At 51.1% G+C, this 20,049-nt stretch overlaps 1 protein-coding gene across 1 annotated transcript in view; it reads right to left on the reverse strand.

Annotated features, from left to right (window-relative positions):
- Window positions 1-2,217: 2,217 nt before the first annotated feature.
- The window catches only part of LOC117440872 (zinc finger protein 585A-like), a 32,566-nt gene continuing 14,734 nt past the window's right edge, over window positions 2,218-20,049 (reverse strand). The window contains exons 4-5 of the mRNA XM_071202129.1: window positions 19,145-19,399; window positions 2,218-4,464 (exon numbers count right to left, since the gene is read on the reverse strand). Coding sequence (XP_071058230.1) covers window positions 2,891-4,464; window positions 19,145-19,399 — 1,829 coding nt within the window. The 3' untranslated portion in view covers window positions 2,218-2,890. The remainder of the gene's footprint in view (window positions 4,465-19,144; window positions 19,400-20,049) is intronic.

Here is a 20,049-nt window from a genome sequence, read left to right on the forward strand (position 1 = left end):
TCACACACACCACACACACACACACACACACACACACACACACACACACACACACACACACACACTACACACACACAATAATAATAATAATATATTAGATTTATATAGCGCTTTTATAATACCCAAAGACGCTTTACAATATGAGGGGGGGGGGGGTAGATAGACTGGGGCAGGTAGACAGCAGACTAAGAAAAAACGACAAAACAAAGCACAGTGGCAGTCAGGAGGGGGGGGGGGGTCTTACGGATAGAGAGAGGTGAAGAGGTGGGCTTTGAGGCGGGACTGGAACAGAGTGAGGGACTCGGACTCACGGAGGTCTTGGGGGAGGGAGTTCCAGAGCTTTGGGGCGGCCACAGAGAAGGCTCTGTCTCCAAAGCTCCGGAGATTGGCAGTGGGGGTGGAAAGCAGGCCGGCCGAGGTGGATCTGAGGGTCCGGGGAGGATGGGATGAGGAGGTCAGTGAGGTAGGGGGGGGCCAGATGGTGGAGGGCTTTGTAGGTGAGGACCAGGAGTTTGTAGTGGATGCGGTGAGTAACGGGAAGCCAGTGTAGTTCTTTGAGGACCGGGGTGATATGGTGCCATGACTCACGGATGAGTCCCGGTTTTCACTGTTCAGGGCAGATGGCAGACAGCGTGTATGGCGTCGTGTGGGTGAGCGGTTTTCTGATGTCAATGTTGTGAATCGAGTGGCCCGTGGTGGTGGTGGGGTTATGGTATGGGCAGGCGTATGGACGACGAACACAGGTGCATTTTATTGATGGCATTGTGAATGCACAGAGATACCGTGACGAGATCCTGAGGCCCATTGTTGTGCCATTCATCCACGACCATCACCTCATGCTGCAGCATGATGATGCACGGCCCCATGTTGCAAGGATCTGTACACAATTCCTGGAGGCTGAACACATCCCAGTTCTGCATGGCCAGCATACTCACCGGACATGTCACCCATTGAGCATGTTTGGGATGCTCTGGATCGGCGTATACGACAGCGTGTTCCAGCTCCTGCCAATATCCAGCAGCTTGGCAGCCATTGAAGAGGAGAGGACCAACATTCCACAGGCCACGATCACCAACCTGATCAACTCTATGCCACGGAGATGTGTTGCACTGCGTGAGGCACATGGTGGTCACACCAGATACTGACTGGTTTTCGGACCCCCCCAGACCCCCCCAATAAAGCAAAACTGCACGTTTCAGAGTGGCCTTTTATTGTGGCCAGCCTAAGGCACAGCTGTGCAATAATCATGCTGTCTGATCAGCATCTTGATATGCCACACCTGAGAGGTGGGATGGATTCTCTCGGCAAAGGAGAAGTTTTTTCAGATTTGTGAACAATATTTGAGATAAATGGTTATTTTGTGTTTATAGAAAATGTTTTGAGCTCCGTACTGTTTCAGAGATAATCCTTGATGTGGTTTAGAACAGGATGGCGCTTTATCACAGCAGAATTTAACTTTATCTCCGGTAGAATTCTGATCAGGCATTAGCTCCGCCTCCTCTTTATTTTATTTCAAGCTAAGGACCCAAGATCCGCGTTTCTCTAGCAGGGATTAAAAAGAGGGGTTTGAGCAGTAAGGCGTGGCTGCAACGGCTGATCTGTTCATCAGTATGTCTTTCAGATATAGCACGATGGCCCGCTTTAAAGGAGCCTCTTCACAGCGCAGTGATGTTCCCTCAGGCTGATCTTCCCAGGAGTGAAGCTAGCAGCAGATAAACACTTCTCTGGCTTCCTGGAGAACCTCGGCCCCGCCCAGCTGGCCGGGAGGCAGACGCTGGCCACGCCCCCCATGGGTAACAGCCAATCACAGGCCTTCATCTCTATAAACACACCTGATGTTCAAGTGTTTATATTTACACAATACAAGAGTTATATTTATATATAAGTGTCTATTTTAACTCATTAGTTATATATTAGTGTTTATATTTACTCATTATTCATATTGGTTAATAACTGTAACATCACGTAACGAGGCGCTCTAATTGGCCGCTGGTGGTCAGGTGATATTCAGATCGGGATGGGAAGGAGCGTCTGGACGTGGAGGTGATACGAGCCCGCGGCCTTGTGGGTAAACAGGGCACCAAGAACCACACACACACACACACACACACACACACACACACACACACACACACACACACACACACACACACGACTGTTGAACTCTGAAATAACAACTCATATTTCTCGCATCAAAACGCATTTTAATCGCCAAAGTAACTTTAAAACAGGCATTTTACACCGAGAATAAAACGAAGTTCGGCCATGTTTTTTTTTTCTGCAGGGAGAAATGTGAAGATCACGTGACGTAGACGCTAGCCATTGGAATGAATGGTGAAAAAAAACGTAGGCATCTTACAATTTCAGAGGCGTTTTTGTAGAAATACAACGTCCTACGTTGTGGACCAACGTAGTTATTACACGTTTTTTTATGAGACTGGGTTGGACTGTTAACCTCCTGAACTCTGTGAGGAACATCCATCTGGCTGCATCTTGATAAGCATCTCCATATTCCATGTTCTTGTACACAGACTCTATTTCTATGTTATTTTATTAACTTGCTCGTCTCAACACATTCTCTTCACTATTTGATCTGTTTTATTATATATTCATGTTGCTCTGCTGGAGGACGACTTCAGGCTCTGCTCTCCATCTCTCCTCTGAAGCTGCTGAGCACGTGGTGAGAGAGACTTGAATATCATTGAATTCCAGCTCCATGCTCTTCTGGTTCCGAACCGGTTCTTCTCTGTAGCCTCATGTGTGTTTTCACCGCTCAGAGCCCGACAGGTGCTGCGTCATGAAGTTCACAGCAACAACAACAACAACAACGACGGGGGACTGCGTCGGGTCAATGATCGTGCTGCTTTTAATCATACAGAGCCAGATAAAGTTAAATAACTACTTCTCCAACCTTACATCTTTCTCCAGAGTGCCCTGGTTCATTTACCGTCTCTTTCTGTCCTTTGATCGCCGACAGCCGAGGGGGGGCATCGCTGCCTCCAGAACCACAGAGAGGTTCTACTTCCTGTTGGTCTCCAGCTGAATGTGAATCACCCTCTACTACTTCCTGTTGCCCTCCAGCCTCATGCAGCCTCAGGTGCCTCTTCAGGCGTCCGGTGACGGCGAAGCTCTTCCCGCAGACGGAGCAGCTGAAGGGTTTCTCTCTGGTGTGGAACCTCATGTGGAGCTTCAGGCTGCCCCTCTGGGTGCATCTCATCCCGCAGACGGTGCAGCTGAAGGGTTTCTCCCCTGTGTGGACCTTCATGTGTTTGGTCAGGTACCCCTTCTTAGCGAAGCACTTCCCGCAGACAGAGCAGCTGAAGGGTTTCTCTCCGGTGTGGACCCTCATGTGGATTGTCAGGCAGGCCTTCCGGGCGCAGCCCTTCCCGCAGACAGTGCAGCTAAAGGGTTTCTCCCCTGTGTGGACCCTCATGTGTTTGGTCAGGTCCCCCTTCTCAGCGCAGCACTGCCCGCAGACGGAGCAGCGGAAGGGTTTCTCTCCAGTGTGGACCTTCATGTGTTTCTTCAGGTCTGTCTTCTCCACGCAGCCCTTTCCACAGACAGAGCAGCTGAAGGGTTTCTCCCCTGTGTGGAACTTCATGTGTCGGTTCAGGTGCTCCTTGACGTGGAAGCTCTTGCTGCAGAGGGAGCATTCGAAGGGTTTCTCCCCTGTGTGGAACTTCATGTGTCGGTTCAGGTGGTCCTTGACATGGAAGCTCTTGCTGCAGACGGAGCATTCGAAGGGTTTCTCCCCTGTGTGGAACTTCATGTGTCGGTTCAGGTGCTCCTTGCTGTGGAAGCTCTTGCTGCAGACGGAGCATTCGAAAGGTTTCTCTCCGGTGTGGATCCTCATGTGCCGGGTCATGTTCCCCAGGCCGCTGAAGCTCTTCCCGCACAACAGGCAGCTGTAGGGCTGTTCTCCGGTGTGGATCCTCCTGTGGGCCGTCAGAGAGCCGCTGTCTTTGAAGGTCTTGTTGCAGCCGGTGCAGGGGAAAGGTCTCTCGCCCGTGTGGTCTCTGACGTGCCGGTTCAGGTTCCCCTTCAGGCTGAATCTCTTCCCGCAGAAGGAGCAGGGGAATGGCCTCTCTTTGTGAGACGACCCCACATCGCTCTCCGGAGCGTCCCTGTTCGGGGCCCCGACCCCCGACTGAGCCTCGTCTGGGAAAGACCAGTCACTGTCGTCAGTCTCAGAGGAGTCCAGGGAGTCCTCCTCACTGATGGGTTCTAACCCTGGAACTGGATCCTGGTTCCTGGCTGGTCCTGGTGCTCCACAGTCCTCTCCATCTGGTGCCACAGTGTCTCTTTGATGAAGATGAGAGGACTGAGGCTCCTCTTCATCATCTTCACTCTTCACAGGGACAGGAGTGAAGGTGGGCTTTATCTCCTCCTCCTCCTCCTCTTCCTCTTTGATGTGGGGTGGGGGCTCCTCCTGCTGGGGACCACCTCCTTCAGCCAGCTGCACGTCTGCAGAGAACAGGAACGTTACATAAGTATTAGGGCTGTCAGTCGATTACAATATTTAATCGCGATTAATCGCACATTTTTCTATCTGTTCTAAATGTACCTGAGAGGGATATCTCTCAAGTTTTTAATACTCTTATCAACATATGAGCGGACAAATATGCTTTATGCTAATGTTTGTTTATTACCATTTGAACAATGACAAATATTCTCCTGAATATTAAACACAACAACCCGGAACTTCTCATACAATACAAAGTGTGTGTGTGTGTGTGTGTGTGTGTGTGTGTGTGTGTGTGTGTGTGTACGGAGAGACACTGTGATGGATCGTTAGAGCTATGTGCAACTCAAGGCATATGCTCGAACGGGAGCTGCCTGGACGCGGCAATCATGTTGCGCACTATCTGTGCTGAGGGTGCTGACTTCTCGTACAATGTTACGTTAGCGCAGCTAGCTAGCACCAGATGCTAACAATACACGCCGTGTTTCCCCTACCATTGTCTTGGCGGGCGCTGCGCCTTGCCAACGGAGCCCCGCGCCACGCCTGAAATTCAAGGTGTTTTTTTAATTTATTTTTAGTTAACAAATAAATAAAAAATATATAATCAGTTGCCATCTTGTTTTTACCTCATGTTGACAAACAAACACAGGGCAGTCGCCATTTTGTGAAATGCAAATTCAAAGCACTCCTTTGTTTGCTCTCATGCAGCTGGTTTCACCACACGAGGCTCTCATGCAGCTGGTTTCACCACGAGGCTCTCATGCAGCTGGTTTCACCACACGAGGCACTCATGCAGCTGGTTTCACCACGAGGCACTCATGCAGCTGGTTTCACCACGAGGCTCTCATGCAGCTGGTTTCACCACGAGGCTCTCATGCAGCTGGTTTCACCACGAGGCTCTCATGCAGCTGGTTTCACCACGAGGCTCTCATGCAGCTGGTTTCACCACGAGGCTCTCATGCAGCTGGTTTCACCACGAGGCTCTCATGCAGCTGGTTTCACCACGAGGCACTCATGCAGCTGGTTTCACCACGAGGCTCTCATGCAGCTGGTTTCACCACGAGGCTCTCATGCAGCTGGTTTCACCACACGAGGCTCTCATGCAGCTGGTTTCACCACACGAGGCTCTCATGCAGCTGGTTTCACCACACGAGGCTCTCATGCAGCTGGTTTCACCACACGAGGCTCTCATGCAGCTGGTTTCACCACGAGGCTCTCATGCAGCTGGTTTCACCACACGAGGCTCTCATGCAGCTGGTTTCACCACGAGGCTCTCATGCAGCTGGTTTCACCACGAGGCTCTCATGCAGCTGGTTTCACCACGAGGCTCTCATGCAGCTGGTTTCACCACGAGGCTCTCATGCAGCTGGTTTCACCACGAGGCTCTCATGCAGCTGGTTTCACCACGAGGCTCTCATGCAGCTGGTTTCACCCACGAGGCACTCATGCAGCTGGTTTCACCACACGAGGCTCTCATGCAGCTGGTTTCACCACACGAGGCTCTCATGCAGCTGGTTTCACCACGAGGCTCTCATGCAGCTGGTTTCACCACACGAGGCTCTCATGCAGCTGGTTTCACCACACGAGGCTCTCATGCAGCTGGTTTCACCACGAGGCTCTCATGCAGCTGGTTTCACCACGAGGCTCTCATGCAGCTGGTTTCACCACGAGGCTCTCATGCAGCTGGTTTCACCACGAGGCTCTCATGCAGCTGGTTTCACCACGAGGCTCTCATGCAGCTGGTTTCACCACGAGGCTCTCATGCAGCTGGTTTCACCACGAGGCACTCATGCAGCTGGTTTCACCACGAGGCTCTCATGCAGCTGGTTTCACCACGAGGCTCTCATGCAGCTGGTTTCACCCACGAGGCTCTCATGCAGCTGGTTTCACCACGAGGCTCTCATGCAGCTGGTTTCACCACGAGGCTCTCATGCAGCTGGTTTCACCACGAGGCTCTCATGCAGCTGGTTTCACCACGAGGCACTCATGCAGCTGGTTTCACCACGAGGCACTCATGCAGCTGGTTTCACCACGAGGCTCTCATGCAGCTGGTTTCACCACGAGGCTCTCATGCAGCTGGTTTCACCACGAGGCTCTCATGCAGCTGGTTTCACCACGAGGCTCTCATGCAGCTGGTTTCACCACGAGGCTCTCATGCAGCTGGTTTCACCACGAGGCTCTCATGCAGCTGGTTTCACCACGAGGCTCTCATGCAGCTGGTTTCACCACACGAGGCTCTCATGCAGCTGGTTTCACCACGAGGCTCTCATGCAGCTGGTTTCACCACACGAGGCTCTCATGCAGCTGGTTTCACCACGAGGCTCTCATGCAGCTGGTTTCACCACACGAGGCTCTCATGCAGCTGGTTTCACCACGAGGCTCTCATGCAGCTGGTTTCACCACGAGGCTCTTCTCTGACCTCCATCTCGTGAAGAACAAATCATACTTCTTGTCACAGTTGGAACTAGAAAGCGAAATCAGGTGATCTATACTGTTGGAGTTTGGATATTGAAGGGAAGGATTATTGTATTTTCTAAAGGTCCAATCTGATTTTTGAAGTATTTCTGCTGGAAAATGTGTTTTGGCGGTTTTGTGCAATTGTTTGATCAATATTGTAACTTTTCTTCCCATCTCAAAGGTATTTTTAAGAATATTAGCTACCTCTAGTGGATGAAATTGAAAATTACAACAGCGCACTCGGCTGGTGGTAATAAATACAACAATAGCGCATTTTAGGCAGAATTACTATTATTTGCGAGTGTTATCGATGGACACATACTTCATGATACACAAGATTACATGTGGTTTCAACATTTAAGATAAGACACTTTATGCAATAGTCGTCCAACCTAGACTGTAGAATATTCAAACACCATATTATTGAGTTTAACACAGCTTATGACATTTTCAAAATGTCATAAACTTGAGTATACACAGAACACAACAGATTTAGATGTTTACTATTTTCAAAACATACACTGTACAATTTGTTTAGATTTCTAATTAAAACACACGTTACAGTAAAGCCTGATGAGTGGGGGAGTTGTTACTCGAGGTAAGGAAAGACGAGACCAACAGAAAGGACACAATTCTAAAACAATGGAGCAGAACACCAACGAAGAACAGGTGCAACCTGCTGAAGCTAACTCGATAACCTCGACAATGCGGTTGGGGCTCGAGTCAATTAGCAAAGAAATACGCGACCTCAAAACCGAAATGAAAAAGGACTTAACCACGCTCAAGGAGCAAGTCACGGAGGACGTTAAATCAGCGAGCTTAAGCGAGAAAGGTACCAACTACTCTCTGCCAACACTACAACTTTACAAGCACAAGGATCTCGAATCGCCGAGGCAGAGGGTCGGATCGTGGAAACAGAGACGTGGAATATGGAGGTGAAGGAGGCGCTCTGTCCCTAACACATTCGTATCTTTGGAATACCCGAGGATAAAGAAGGAGACTGTGTTCTCAAATATGTACACCGTCTGCTCACAACGGAGCAGACGGTGTACATATTTGAGAACTGCCTCCAAATATCAACCTGCAAATCCAACACACACACACACACACACACACACACCCACACACACACACACACACACACACACGGCCCAAAAACCGAACTGCAACTCGCCACCGCGATCTATGATTGTACATTTTTTGGAATTCACGGTTAAAGAGATGGTCCTGAAGAAAGTTTGGCAAAAGAAAATCGTGGTGGAGGGGCGGCCGCTGACATGTGACCATGATTATGCAACAGAAGTGGTTCAGAAACACAAAGCTTCCAGCGGAATTCAGAAGCTTCTGAAGGAGAGAGGGACCCGTTTCAAACTCCTCTCACTAAAATGAGAATCCACTGGGACGACGGACCGAAGCTCTATGGATCCGCACAAGAAGCAGCATGTGACATGAGGAAACGGGGATTCTCCGCGGGACCAACCGGGTCCACCGCCCCGGCCCACGAAGCAACGTGGGAGAGGTTGCATCAGGAGCTGCCATGGCAACGCGTCGGAGAGAGAAGAGACGGAACAGCGTGGCGTGCAAAGGAAAAGTTACAGGACTTCGAGTGGATTACGCAGGTCTCAGAGTAACCTGCCATTTTTAACGGAGGTATTATTTCAACAGTTTTTTTTTTTTTGCAGCCTCATCCATGTTTTTAACAGCTGGCGATTCCGCTTCATCAGAGGCGGAATCGCTATTGATCCTCCAATAGTCCTCGTGTTTCCAGTCACAGCTCGACATTGAATAATTGTAGTGGCTAAAACCCCAAAAGGTGTGTCTTGTCACCTCAGCAGTGAGTGTTCTCGGCCTCGTGCAGAGCGTGGGCTGGGAAGCCTCGTGCAGAGCGTGGGCTGGGAAGCCTCGTGCAGAGCGTGGGCTGGGAAGCCTCGTGCAGAGCGTGGGCTGGGAAGCCTCGTGCAGAGCGTGGGCTGGGAAGCCTCGTGCAGAGCGTGGGCTGGGAAGCCTCGTGCAGAGCGTGGGCTGGGAAGCCTCGTGCAGAGCGTGGGCTGGGAAGCCTCGTGCAGAGCGTGGGCTGGGAAGCCGCGTCAGACGCGCAGAACAAAACCCACTGACGGTTCTGTTGCTTTTCAACGTTTATTTCCAGCAAAACAAAATGTAACATAAACTTAAACATCAGATCCTAATAATCTGTCTTTGACTCAGCATAAGGTTGCGTCTGCTATTGCTGCTGCTCTCCCGTCACACACCGCACCTCCACCCAGAGGTACTGAAGTATGGACTTTATCACTGGGTCAGAACAGACCCTCTGTCCTCAGACCCTCTGTCCTCAGACCCTCTATCCTCAGACCCTCTGTCCTCAGACCCTCTATCCTCAGACCCTCTGTCCTCAGACCCTCTGTCCTAAGACCCTCTGTCCTCAGACCCTCTGTCCTTAGACCCTCTGTCCTCAGACCCTCTGTCCTCAGACCCTCTGTCCTCAGAACCTCTGTCCTAAGACCCTCTGTCCTCAGACCCTCTGTCCTTAGACCCTCTGTCCTCAGAACCTCTGTCCTCAGACCCTCTGTCCTTAGACCCTCTGTCCCCTGACCCTCTGTCCTAAGACCCTCTGTCCTCAGACCCTCTGTCCTTAGACCCTCTGTCCTCAGAACCTCTGTCCTCAGACCCTCTGTCCTTAGACCCTCTGTCCTTAGACCCTCTGTCCTCAGACCCTCTGTCCCCTGACCCTCTGTCCCCTGACCCTCTGTCCTCAGACCCTCTGTCCTCAGAACCTCTGTCCTCAGACCCTCTGTCCTTAGACCCTCTGTCCTTAGACCCTCTGTCCTCAGACCCTCTGTCCCCTGACCCTCTGTCCCCTGACCCTCTGTCCTCAGACCCTCTGTCCTCAGACCCTCTGTCCTCAGACCCTCTGTCCTTAGACCCTCTGTCCTTAGACCCTCTGTCCTCAGACCCTCTGTCCCCTGACCCTCTGTCCCCTGACCCTCTGTCCTCAGAACCTCTGTCCTCAGAACCTCTGTCCTCAGACCCTCTGTCCTTAGACCCTCTGTCCTCAGAACCTCTGTCCTTAGACCCTCTGTCCTCAGAACCTCTGTCCTCAGACCCTCTGTCCTTAGACCCTCTGTCCCCTGACCCTCTGTCCTAAGACCCTCTGTCCTCAGACCCTCTGTCCTTAGACCCTCTGTCCTCAGAACCTCTGTCCTCAGACCCTCTGTCCTTAGACCCTCTGTCCCCTGACCCTCTGTCCTCTGACCCTCTGTCCTCAGACCCTCTGTCCTCAGAACCTCTGTCCTCAGACCCTCTGTCCTTAGACCCTCTGTCCTCAGACCCTCTGTCCTCAGACCCTCTGTCCCCTGACCCTCTGTCCCCTGACCCTCTGTCCTCAGACCCTCTGTCCTCAGAACCTCTGTCCTCAGACCCTCTGTCCTTAGACCCTCTGTCCTTAGACCCTCTGTCCTCAGACCCTCTGTCCCCTGACCCTCTGTCCCCTGACCCTCTGTCCTCAGACCCTCTGTCCTCAGAACCTCTGTCCTCAGACCCTCTGTCCTTAGACCCTCTGTCCTCAGACCCTCTGTCCTCAGACCCTCTGTCCCCTGACCCTCTGTCCCCTGACCCTCTGTCCTCAGAACCTCTGTCCTCAGAACCTCTGTCCTCAGACCCTCTGTCCTTAGACCCTCTGTCCTCAGAACCTCTGTCCTTAGACCCTCTGTCCTCAGAACCTCTGTCCTCAGACCCTCTGTCCTTAGACCCTCTGTCCCCTGACCCTCTGTCCCCTGACCCTCTGTCCCCTGACCCTCTGTCCTCAGAACCTCTGTCCTCAGAACCTCTGTCCTTAGACCCTCTGTCCTTAGACCCTCTGTCCTCAGACCCTCTGTCCTTAGACCCTCTGTCCCCTGACCCTCTGTCCCCTGACCCTCTGTCCTCAGACCCTCTGTCCTCAGACCCTCTGTCCTCAGACCCTCTGTCCTCAGACCCTCTGTCCTCAGACCCTCTGTCCTTAGACCCTCTGTCCTCAGAACCTCTGTCCTCAGATCCTCTGTCCTTAGACCCTCTGTCCCCTGACCCTCTGTCCCCTGACCCTCTGTCCTCAGACCCTCTGTCCTCAGAACCTCTGTCCTCAGACCCTCTGTCCTTAGACCCTCTGTCCTTAGACCCTCTGTCCTCAGACCCTCTGTCCCCTGACCCTCTGTCCCCTGACCCTCTGTCCTCAGACCCTCTGTCCTCAGAACCTCTGTCCTCAGACCCTCTGTCCTTAGACCCTCTGTCCTTAGACCCTCTGTCCTCAGACCCTCTGTCCCCTGACCCTCTGTCCCCTGACCCTCTGTCCTCAGAACCTCTGTCCTCAGAACCTCTGTCCTCAGACCCTCTGTCCTCAGACCCTCTGTCCTTAGACCCTCTGTCCTCAGACCCTCTGTCCCCTGACCCTCTGTCCCCTGACCCTCTGTCCTCAGACCCTCTGTCCTCAGAACCTCTGTCCTTAGACCCTCTGTCCTTAGACCCTCTGTCCTCAGACCCTCTGTCCTCAGACCCTCTGTCCCCTGACCCTCTGTCCCCTGACCCTCTGTCCTCAGACCCTCTGTCCTCAGACCCTCTGTCCTCAGAACCTCTGTCCTCAGACCCTCTGTCCTTAGACCCTCTGTCCTTAGACCCTCTGTCCTCAGACCCTCTGTCCTCAGACCCTCTGTCCTCAGAACCTCTGTCCTCAGACCCTCTGTCCTTAGACCCTCTGTCCTTAGACCCTCTGTCCTCAGACCCTCTGTCCTTAGACCCTCTGTCCCCTGACCCTCTGTCCCCTGACCCTCTGTCCTAAGACCCTCTGTCCTCAGACCCTCTGTCCTTAGACCCTCTGTCCTCAGAACCTCTGTCCTCAGACCCTCTGTCCTTAGACCCTCTGTCCCCTGACCCTCTGTCCCCTGACCCTCTGTCCTCAGACCCTCTGTCCTCAGAACCTCTGTCCTCAGACCCTCTGTCCTTAGACCCTCTGTCCTTAGACCCTCTGTCCTCAGACCCTCTGTCCCCTGACCCTCTGTCCCCTGACCCTCTGTCCTCAGAACCTCTGTCCTCAGAACCTCTGTCCTCAGACCCTCTGTCCTTAGACCCTCTGTCCTCAGAACCTCTGTCCTTAGACCCTCTGTCCTCAGAACCTCTGTCCTCAGACCCTCTGTCCTTAGACCCTCTGTCCCCTGACCCTCTGTCCTAAGACCCTCTGTCCTCAGACCCTCTGTCCTTAGACCCTCTGTCCTCAGAACCTCTGTCCTCAGACCCTCTGTCCTTAGACCCTCTGTCCCCTGACCCTCTGTCCCCTGACCCTCTGTCCTCAGACCCTCTGTCCTCAGAACCTCTGTCCTCAGACCCTCTGTCCTCAGACCCTCTGTCCTTAGACCCTCTGTCCTCAGACCCTCTGTCCCCTGACCCTCTGTCCCCTGACCCTCTGTCCTCAGACCCTCTGTCCTCAGAACCTCTGTCCTCAGACCCTCTGTCCTTAGACCCTCTGTCCTCAGACCCTCTGCCCTCAGACCCTCTGCCCCCTGACCCTCTGTCCCCTGACCCTCTGTCCTCAGACCCTCTGTCCTCAGAACCTCTGTCCTCAGACCCTCTGTCCTTAGACCCTCTGTCCTTAGACCCTCTGTCCTCAGACCCTCTGTCCCCTGACCCTCTGTCCCCTGACCCTCTGTCCTCAGAACCTCTGTCCTCAGAACCTCTGTCCTCAGACCCTCTGTCCTTAGACCCTCTGTCCTCAGAACCTCTGTCCTTAGACCCTCTGTCCTCAGAACCTCTGTCCTCAGACCCTCTGTCCTTAGACCCTCTGTCCCCTGACCCTCTGTCCCCTGACCCTCTGTCCCCTGACCCTCTGTCCTCAGAACCTCTGTCCTCAGAACCTCTGTCCTTAGACCCTCTGTCCTTAGACCCTCTGTCCTCAGACCCTCTGTCCTTAGACCCTCTGTCCCCTGACCCTCTGTCCCCTGACCCTCTGTCCTCAGACCCTCTGTCCTCAGACCCTCTGTCCTCAGAACCTCTGTCCTCAGACCCTCTGTCCTTAGACCCTCTGTCCTTAGACCCTCTGTCCTCAGAACCTCTGTCCTCAGATCCTCTGTCCTTAGACCCTCTGTCCCCTGACCCTCTGTCCCCTGACCCTCTGTCCTCAGACCCTCTGTCCTCAGAACCTCTGTCCTCAGACCCTCTGTCCTCAGACCCTCTGTCCTTAGACCCTCTGTCCTCAGACCCTCTGTCCCCTGACCCTCTGTCCCCTGACCCTCTGTCCTCAGACCCTCTGTCCTCAGAACCTCTGTCCTCAGACCCTCTGTCCTTAGACCCTCTGTCCTTAGACCCTCTGTCCTCAGACCCTCTGTCCCCTGACCCTCTGTCCCCTGACCCTCTGTCCTCAGAACCTCTGTCCTCAGAACCTCTGTCCTCAGACCCTCTGTCCTCAGACCCTCTGTCCTTAGACCCTCTGTCCTCAGACCCTCTGTCCCCTGACCCTCTGTCCCCTGACCCTCTGTCCTCAGACCCTCTGTCCTCAGAACCTCTGTCCTTAGACCCTCTGTCCTTAGACCCTCTGTCCTCAGACCCTCTGTCCTCAGACCCTCTGTCCCCTGACCCTCTGTCCCCTGACCCTCTGTCCTCAGACCCTCTGTCCTCAGACCCTCTGTCCTCAGAACCTCTGTCCTCAGACCCTCTGTCCTTAGACCCTCTGTCCTTAGACCCTCTGTCCTCAGACCCTCTGTCCTCAGACCCTCTGTCCTCAGAACCTCTGTCCTCAGACCCTCTGTCCTTAGACCCTCTGTCCTTAGACCCTCTGTCCTCAGACCCTCTGTCCTTAGACCCTCTGTCCCCTGACCCTCTGTCTCCTGACCCTCTGTCCTCAGACCCTCTGTCCTCAGAACCTCTGTCCTCCGACCCTCTGTCCTTAGACCCTCTGTCCTTAGACCCTCTGTCCTCAGATCCTCTGTCCCCTGACCCTCTGTCCCCTGACCCTCTGTCCCCTGACCCTCTGTCCTCAGACCCTCTGTCCTCAGAACCTCTGTCCTCCGACCCTCTGTCCTTAGACCCTCTGTCCTCAGACCCTCTGTCCCCTGACCCTCTGTCCCCTGACCCTCTGTCCTCAGAACCTCTGTCCTCAGACCCTCTGTCCCCTGACCCTCTGTCCTCAGACCCTCTGTCCTCAGACCCTCTGAATGATGTGGATGTTCAGAGACGGCTCAACGAGTGTCGAGCTGACGGGATTCTTTAAATGATGACATCGTGTGGAAAGCGAACCAGCTACGATGCTAACATGCGAATCCATTTCAATTGACTTTGCACGATTCTAAAGTAGTTTGTTTCTTTACACTTTGTAAAAACAAGTGCCTTAACACTGAGCGTGGTATGAGAACGCTTTCTGTGAAGGAGGGAGGAATGTTCTGGAACCAAGCTAGCTGCTACTTTGAAAAGTGATATTGAATGTAAACACTAGAAGTTACGCACAAGGGAACACTTTGTGTGGAAGACCAACCAAAGTACTTTGTATTTTTGATGACGGATATTGAACCATTCCATTTGGATTGTGTGTTTTGTGTATATATGAGTTATGTGCAAAGTTCAGATGAAGAAGTCATTCGTTTCAGTATTATTTACTCACCCTAAAGAGTCTGGAAGGAGGGATTGTTATAAATTAAAATATATGTTTTATGGCATAATTTAGTTTAAACATTCCGTCAGCTTAAAAGTTCTCGCACAATCTTAATGCAAGCTTTTATTCTGAAAATCCTTCATGATGACATCCGGGACTACCGTCCAGTGTTATTAAAGTGGCTATTGAAGCCGTTCAAATGCATTAAATAAAAAGTTATGGACGAGATTAGGAGGAGAAAAGGATGTAAGCAATGAATGTAAAATCCTCCGTTTTACGCGATGTCGGACATTGAAGACTGAGGCGGCCGGCGTCAGTACCAGATGTGTTCGGGGTCCGCCGCTTACCAATGACGTCACGCATTGTGATTGGCTGTACGGTAATCGCACGCTGATTGGTGTAACGGGGCGCTGACTAGGGCACACCGGGGGATAACGGGTCACGGGTAAGCGACCGGTTATCACTCAGGACACGACAGCGAAGCGTCCGGGGACTTTTCTGGCATTCTGAGAATGAACTCAACGCGCTCTTTACATCCGCGTTGCACGTCACATCTCCACATGACTGCTCACTTCACTGTCACTAGTATTATGTATACTATAGGGCTGTACCCGAATATTCAGTTCGTTGGAGTACTATTCGGGTTTCAATGTCGTTATTCGGATATTCGTTGTGTTTGTTTTTTCCTCGTTTTTTTTCTTCAAATTGAATTGATTGAAATCTCCAGTATCTCCGTCAGAGCGTGTTCCTCTTCGGGGTGCTAACACTTAACCCTACACGTTATCGTTTACTTTCTGCGTCTTTATATGTAGATATTACTTTTTCTCCGTTAATCTCCGTCACGTTGTTTCCATAGCAACAACAACTTCCTGTCAACAGCGCTACCTCTCCTTCAAAATAAATAGGAAGCCAAGCCAAATTACACTTATATATACAACTAAACGAAAGTAACGAACACAAAGCGATATCCTTCACTCTCAAAGAACACAAACTGGGTTAATAAACAAATAACTACAAAACAACAATACTGTAGAACAACAACATGGATGCCGTGAATACACCGAAATACACGCGTTGAAGCGGTTCGCTGCTGATTACTATGCCACCCCCCCCCGCCGAATATTCGGACAAAGTAAAGAATGAAGTGTATGTTTAAATGTTAGCACCCCCCGAAGAGGCTCAAGTTCTTACGTTGAGTCTGGAGTTTCAATACATTCGGAATTTGGCCGTGTAAAATGTCCTCTTGGGTTGCCGTACAGCCAATGCGTGACGTCATTGGTAAGCGTGACGGACCCGAACACATCTGGTACCTGCACCGGCCCCCTCCTCCACAGCACGAGAGGATATAAGGTGGCGGATGAGCAGTTTCAGCCCTTCCTTCTTCGTCCGCAGCGGAAACACCAAGACAACACCGGCTTCTGTCTCTTCTTTATCTTCTGCTTGTTCTAAAACCACGTTACTTAATTAAAGTACACATTTGAACCTTGTGCAGAGACTCCATTGGTCTCTTTATTGTAAGTTTCTTTCCTGGGAGCGAGAGGAACAGGAATATCCTCATACGAGACATATCTAATAACACCTCAGTGTTCACAAATACAAGGACATATGTGTGTACATGTGTATACACACACAAACACGCCTCAGCCTCACACAGTACACCTGTCACTCATCTGTTTCCTCTCAGGCCGTGCAGCCTCTCAGCCAGCCATTAGCCTCCGGAGCTAACGTTAGCATTAACAGCATTAGCCTCCGGAGCTAACGTTAGCATTAACAGCATTAGCCTCCGGAGCTAACATTAACGTTAGGTAATGTTAGACATTAAAATCAATGTTTTATGATATAAGATAGTTTAAACATACAGTAATTTTATAACTGTTTTATTGTGAAAATACTTCCGGTTAGCTTTCGCCTGTGGTTAAAGTTTATTTTGAAAAGCTATTCCGGAAAGGATCTCCGACATACCAACAGTAAGCGAGACTTCAGGTTTTACGGAAAACACGATTCCAGCCGTTAAAATGTATTAAATACATATTAATGAAGGAGAGTATGAGGAGAAAAGCCGTGTTTAGTTATGTATCGAATGTACAATGTCTGAAATCCTCTGTTTAACGCGATATCGGACACAGAAGACCGAGGGGGAGGTCCCCTACGTCACCACAGCCCCCGGAGAGGAGGAGCCAAGAGGGATGCAAGCGGGAAAGACCAATGTGTGTGGGGCCTCTTGCTTCACGGCTGCAGTATCTCTCTCTGAACCAGGGTTGCGTCGGATAGTTTAAAAATCAGCTCCTCTCGTCTCCTCCCCTCCTCTGAGTGGAAGGTCACGGGTTAAGGGATAGTGGATAGGAGAATCCAAAAGGACTTAGGAGAAGAGACTGCGGTACTTTAGAGAATCGACTGCACTTCACTATCGACGTGTTTCTGATGCGCCAGCGGACGTCCTGAATGTGCGTCTGCTGCTGTGGGTAACCATGGAAACTACAGCTTCCTATCCAGCGGACTACAAACATGGATGCTCAATAAGAACGAGGGACTCCTCCAGAGACTCTGCTCCGTGCTCTGATGCTGCTGCTTTGCTTTATGAACGAGGACAAAGAGAAACAGATTCTTCAGGACCAAAGCTGGAACTGAAATATAAAGGAAAGTGAAACTTCTGCTCGTCCCCCTCTCCCTCCGGTCCACGTTAACACCAATGATCCAACACGTATGATTGATGGAAAGATAAATCAGTACAGATGTATTTATTATAGACGTTAGTCCTGAACATCTGTCTCTGAGTGTATCACCACTCAGACATCTCTAGAAGCTGAACAAACCCCACACAGCTCAGTGAAGACTGAGAGACTTTATTTGATCATTTCAGTGAAAACTAACGTTCACATTTCTCTCTTTGTTATAATACTGATGAGCGTTCAGAACAAAGCACTTTGCAACTCACCACCTACGCTTTAAAAAGCTTAATAAGCACCGTAACTTTCATGATATCATTTCTCCTCATAATCGGTTGTTTCCGTGTTTTCCGTGACTGTTGAGTGACGGCAAATGCTGCGGCTGCAATGCATTGTGGGACAGCATGTTCTCCTCTCCTCTCGGTGAGGGAGGTCCAGTGGTTCCTAAGCTAAAGGAAGCTTGAAACCTCCTTTCCTTTCATCTAGAGCAGTGGTTCCCAAACGGTGTGCCGCACTGCTCCGGGTGTGCCGTGGGATTTTGTGACAACCATACGTTATTATTGCAATATACAACTACACAGAAATAATAATAATTTAATTTACTATATCAGTACTTTGTAGGTTTATATGTACGGAATCTGCGCGACTTGCGCGTCCACGTCTCCACGTGCAGTGCTGCGTAAACATGGCTGAGTCAGCGATAACTCTCGAGGGGTGGAGGTCTGCCCGTTACTTTGAGTTCGTCCGAAGGATAGACAGGAAAGTGACGGTGAGGTGCAAACTGTGTCCAGGCCGGAAGCTGCTATCCACGGCTGTGACCCCACGTCACACCTCAACACGCACCTGCTAAGAACACATGCTAAGGTGGAGCTACCGCACACGCTATGTGTTTGTTTATATCACAGTCTGTTCTTCTTCTCTGTCTTCCGGTTGTTGCCTGTTTTGAATGACGAATACACACTACCGCCGCCTGCTGGTAAGGAGAGTTATTGCCACTCACGCATGCGCAGTTCGTACGTGCTTGGCGAGTAAAGTAACGAGTTACTTTATGTAGATAGTAACGAAGTAGTGTAATATATTACTTTTTTTTAGTAACGACCCATCTCTGGAGTCGGCGTTCTCTGCTCTGGTTTACATGAAGAACAGCAGGAGGGCATGGCTCTCTGTGGCCCTCTCCTCAGCGCCACCAAGGATTACAACATGCTGCGCCCCGACAGGCACATGTATCTCACTAGTTTGTAAGTTGGCAAAAATATTTACAATAGCACATGTTTCAATGCTGATTGCTGAAATGTTACATTTATAATGTGTAGTTCAGGACCACGGACCGTGCAGCTTTCTTGCTTTGACAGTTCTCTGCTGAGTTTCCTTTGCCTCATGTTTAATGTGTGACCTGTCTGGTTTAAATGAGTGTGTTGCTGCTTTGATGAAGCCTAATTTGATAACGTTTCAAATTAATTTCTGAAATACTTCGTTAATAAATATTTCATGAGTAATATAGTTGTCTTTGTCACATTTTATTTGGCAATAGTAAATAATTATTCACATTTACAGATATTTGACATGATATGAGTGATAACACGTGTTATCAGGGCTATGTTGCACAAGAGGAGCCTTGAGATGTGTACTTGTCCTTTGGAGCCTCGGGCACAAAGAGTTTGGGAACCACTGGGCTAGAGAATTCGAACGGCACTGATCCTGGCTTCTCTCTCTCGTTTTCTTTTTGAGCTTTGCCAATAGCCACTGTGTCAAGTGTCCTTCTTGGGTTGCCGTCCGGAGTTGTCCAATATGGCGGACCATCTCGCACATGCGCACTGCAGATCGGGCAGTGATAGTAACGTTAGCTTATTGGTACTAACGGAACTAAAGAACTAAAGTACCAGGGAAAGTCCTGCGGTGTGAACGCGGCTATTAACAGCATTAACCTCCGGAGCTAGCGTTAGCAGCACTGACCTGCTCTGCGCAGGCGCACTCTGGGCTCCCTCAGCACGGCCTCCATGTCTCTCTCTCTGCGCTCCTCTCGCTCCTCGAACCCCTTCACGCTCTCCTCAAACTGCCCGAATATCTGCTGCTCTGCCGCCGCCAGCCGCTCGCTGAGCATCGCTGGAGGAGGAGCTCCTGCTGGACCTGAAGCTGCTGGAGGACCTCCTCCAGCAGCTTCAGGAGGAGGTCCTCCTTCAGGAGCTGGAGGAGGACCTCCTTCAGGAGCTGGAGGAGGACCAGAAGCAGAGCCATATATTAGAAGAGTTACGACATCTCCGTTCACCCCAATGGATCAGTTGTGTGCAGCAATGGCGGACCGTGGAGCCTCTGTCACAGATGTGCACGCGGAGCCCCAGATGAACGCGTCAGTCCAAACGCATGCCTGATCAGTCATTGTTTTAAATCATGCGGTTGCTCTGATCACATGCACACACACACACACACACACACACACACACACACACACACACACACACACACACACACACACACACACACACACACACACACACACACACACACACACACACACACACACACACACACACACACACACGCACGCACGCACACGCACACACACGCACGCGCGCACACACACGCACGCACACACACACGCACACGGTCAGGTTGTAAAGTCAGGCTCACCCGGAGTCAGTCATTCACAGGGCCTTCTCGAGGTACCCTGTCCGTCAGGGTCAACGGTCATTTGGTCTCAGTCTGTTTGGCCACGTGTCGTGCTCTGCAGAGACGTTGACATGTCAGCAGAGGCCAGTGTCCTTTGTCTACAAACATCTGTCTGTATGGAGCCATCATTTATTAATTCACTACAACTATAGTGTTCCAGATACCTCTAGCTTCTCGTTGAGACAGCTGCT

Source organism: Pseudochaenichthys georgianus, unplaced genomic scaffold (genome assembly GCF_902827115.2).
Source record: "Pseudochaenichthys georgianus unplaced genomic scaffold, fPseGeo1.2 scaffold_1287_arrow_ctg1, whole genome shotgun sequence".
NCBI classification, from domain to species: Eukaryota; Metazoa; Chordata; class Actinopteri; order Perciformes; family Channichthyidae; genus Pseudochaenichthys; species Pseudochaenichthys georgianus.